General features: G+C 55.7%; 1 protein-coding gene across 1 annotated transcript; it reads right to left on the bottom strand.

Annotated features, from left to right (window-relative positions):
• Window positions 1-1,903: 1,903 nt before the first annotated feature.
• On the bottom strand, window positions 1,904-2,560 carry ASCL1 (achaete-scute family bHLH transcription factor 1; the record flags this gene model as incomplete). Its single annotated transcript, XM_082280900.1, has 1 exon — window positions 1,904-2,560. The coding sequence occupies one exon, from the start codon at window positions 2,558-2,560 to the stop codon at window positions 1,904-1,906; it is 657 nt and encodes a 218-aa protein (XP_082137026.1).
• Between the last annotated feature and the right edge of the window lie 313 nt (window positions 2,561-2,873).

Raw genomic sequence — 2,873 nt, 5'->3', positions numbered from 1 at the left:
TTATTTACCCAGCCACTGCCTCCGCAGAGGCAACACAGCGCCCCGTGTTTTGGGTGGCGGCGGCTGTGCCATCCCCCGTATTTTTCTGCCCCGTTGGGTCAGAGCCGCGGAGGAGGACAGGGTCACACCGCCGAAACGCGGCATGGAGCGCCCTCTTTTTTTAAGAGTTGGGCTTTGGGGAGAATTCTGTAATGTGCAGTGATTTCAGGAAGGACAATGCAAGCATTAATCATCCCCTCGCCTTTTGATTTGGATACACATTTGCAACACAGAAGGGCAAGAAAACAATGGTGATAGCGCTACATCTTTGCATATTTATATAGAGATAGATAAAGATATATATGTTACATCCATCAGATACAAACACTTCATATGCAACTTAGCTCCGGTATAACATCAATTAACATTCTGTCCTTACATTCATCGTTGTCAATAGCAGAAAGAAAAAAAAAACTGCATGCGGTAGGCAGCTGATCATTTTAATTTTAAAAAAGTTTTATTACGAAACTAGTTGGTATAAAATAGGGTTATACAGGACCTTTGTAAGTTTTTAATAAAACAGTAAGAAAAGGCAGTGGTGTCGGGTTTTTTGTTTGTTTGTTTGTTTGCTTGCTTGCTTCTCTGGTTTTTCTTTTTTTTTCCTTTTTTTTTTTTTTTTTTCCCAAAAGGCAGCATATGAAAAAAAATGGCTACCGTTTTGCGTTTGGACAATAGCTGCATAAACTTTGTTCACTTTGAACATTGTTTAATGACATTATTAATACATTAACAAAGTTTCTATAAAGTAAGACACATTGGTGCTAAAGTACATCTGGAGGAAATCCAAGTCCTTTACAAAACCACATACAAAAATGGCAGTTGTAAGGTAACGTTGACTACGAGTCTAAACATGAAGAGGTAATAAGCATTACATATTAAAAAAAGTATCAAGATATACACATTTTAAACCATTTGTACAAAACCTCTATAAATCTCTCTCTCTCTTATGTACAAAAATAGCTTAATATATCCCCAACGGGGTTAGGATAGATACAAATAGATTTTCTTATCATAAAAAAATTCACAAAAAAAAAAAAAAAAAAAAAAAAAAAAAGATTGGAAGCATTCTATGGTGGAAACGAGAGGAAAAGCTTGGATCGAGGGGAGGGAGAGGCACGGGTACATGGCGGGTAGACGGGGCTCCAGGGACTTCTTTGAGTACAGCATAGCTTAACTTCAGCATCTCCACAGACATCGGGAAACTAACTTTGTCCGCAGGTGATGAACGCCAGTCTCTGAAGGGCCGCGGTGGCGGCGAGGTGCGGAGAGGGCCGCCTTTCTGCTGAGGAGGAGGAAGAGGAAGAAGAGCTCCTCCGCCGGCCGAGGAGCGCAGCGCCCTTTCCCGCGGCCCGGGGCTCCCCCGTCGGACACCCGCTCCGCCGGGGCGCAGTCCGTGGCAGTACGACGGAGTGCAAAGGCCGGCCGGTCTCCAGGGCGGGGGGCGACCGCCCCGACCACCCCCGCGGCGCGCAGCGCTGTGCCCACTCGCCGAGAGACGTGCCCGCACCGCCCTCCGACGGCAAGGGAGCTGGAAATGCAACAGGTGGATTTTTGTCACTCTGTGTGTGATCTGGTTTTGCGTGGTTTTTTTTTGGTTTTTATTTTTTTTCCCTTTTGCAACTGTCCTGTAACAATAAAAGAAAGAGGAGATCAGAGCCGCGCCGGGACCGGTGCAGCTCCGGGCCGCAGAGCCGCTCGTAAGTACCGCGGGACACGCGGTGCCCGCCCGCGGGAGCAGCCCCAGCTGCGCCCCCTCCCCAGGGGGCTGCGACCCCGCTGCCCCGCGTCCGTCCCCCCGCTATCCCCCCGGCATCCCCCGGCCCTCGGCGGGCGCCTACCCACCTGCCGAGAGGGCGGCCGGCGTTCAGAACCAGCTGGTGAAGTCAAGAAGCTCCTGCTCCTCGGGGCTGAGTGGGTCGTAGGAGCCCTCGTCGGAGGAGTAGGAGGAGACGGGGGAGCCCGCCATGGAGTTCATGTCGTGGGAGTAACTGGGCGAGATGGTGGGCGAGAGGACGCCTGCCTGGAAGGCGGCGCTGACGGCGTCATGCTCGTCGAGCAGCTGCTGCAGGGCGCGGATGTACTCGACGGCGGAGCGGAGCGTCTCCACCTTGCTCATCTTCTTGTTGGCAGCGCCGTTGGGGACGTGCTCCCGCAGCGTGGCGAAGCCCAGGTTCACCAGCTTCACCCGGTTGCGCTCCCGCTCGTTGCGCCGCGCCACGGCGGCCGGCTGCTGCTGCGGCAGGCTGTACCCAAACCCGCTGAAGTTGAGCCTTCTCTTGCAGCGCATCAGCTCCGGCGAGGCCGAGCGCTGCCGCTTGGCCGCCCGCGGCGCCGAGGGCTTGCCGCCCGGGGAGGGCTGCCCGCCCGCCGGGCTGAGCTGCGGCGGCGGCGCCCCCGGGGGCGGCCCCGGAGGGGCGGCGGCGGCGGCGGCGGCCACCGCCGCGGCGAAGAAGCACGCCGGCTGCAGGAAGGGCGGCTGCCCGGTGGCGCTGGACATCCTGGCGGGGCTGCCGCTGGCCATGGGCGCGGGGGCGTCCTGCGAGGCGGGGGCGCCCGAGTGACGGCCGGTCCCCGTCCCCCCACCACCACCACCACAAAAAAAAGGAAAAAAAAAAAATCAAAAAGAGAAAAAGGAAAAATTTGCGACGTTCAATTTAAAATTAAAAAAAAAAAAAAAAAAAGAGCTAGGCGACAGACGGCAGGGGAAAGGGACAGCGGCGACCGACGGGAGCGGACGGCGGAGCCGGGCGGGCAGCGGGGACGGCGGGCGGCTCTGCCCGCCCCCCTCCCTCTCGCCCTCCGTGCGGCGGCCGCGGGGAGGCTCGTGGCGCTCG

Source organism: Coloeus monedula, assembly GCF_965178545.1.
Source record: "Coloeus monedula genome assembly, chromosome: 4".
In the NCBI taxonomy this organism is placed as follows: Eukaryota; Metazoa; Chordata; class Aves; order Passeriformes; family Corvidae; genus Coloeus; species Coloeus monedula.
The sequence above is the reverse complement of the archived record's forward strand: the minus strand, read 5'-3'. Positions and strand labels throughout refer to the sequence as shown.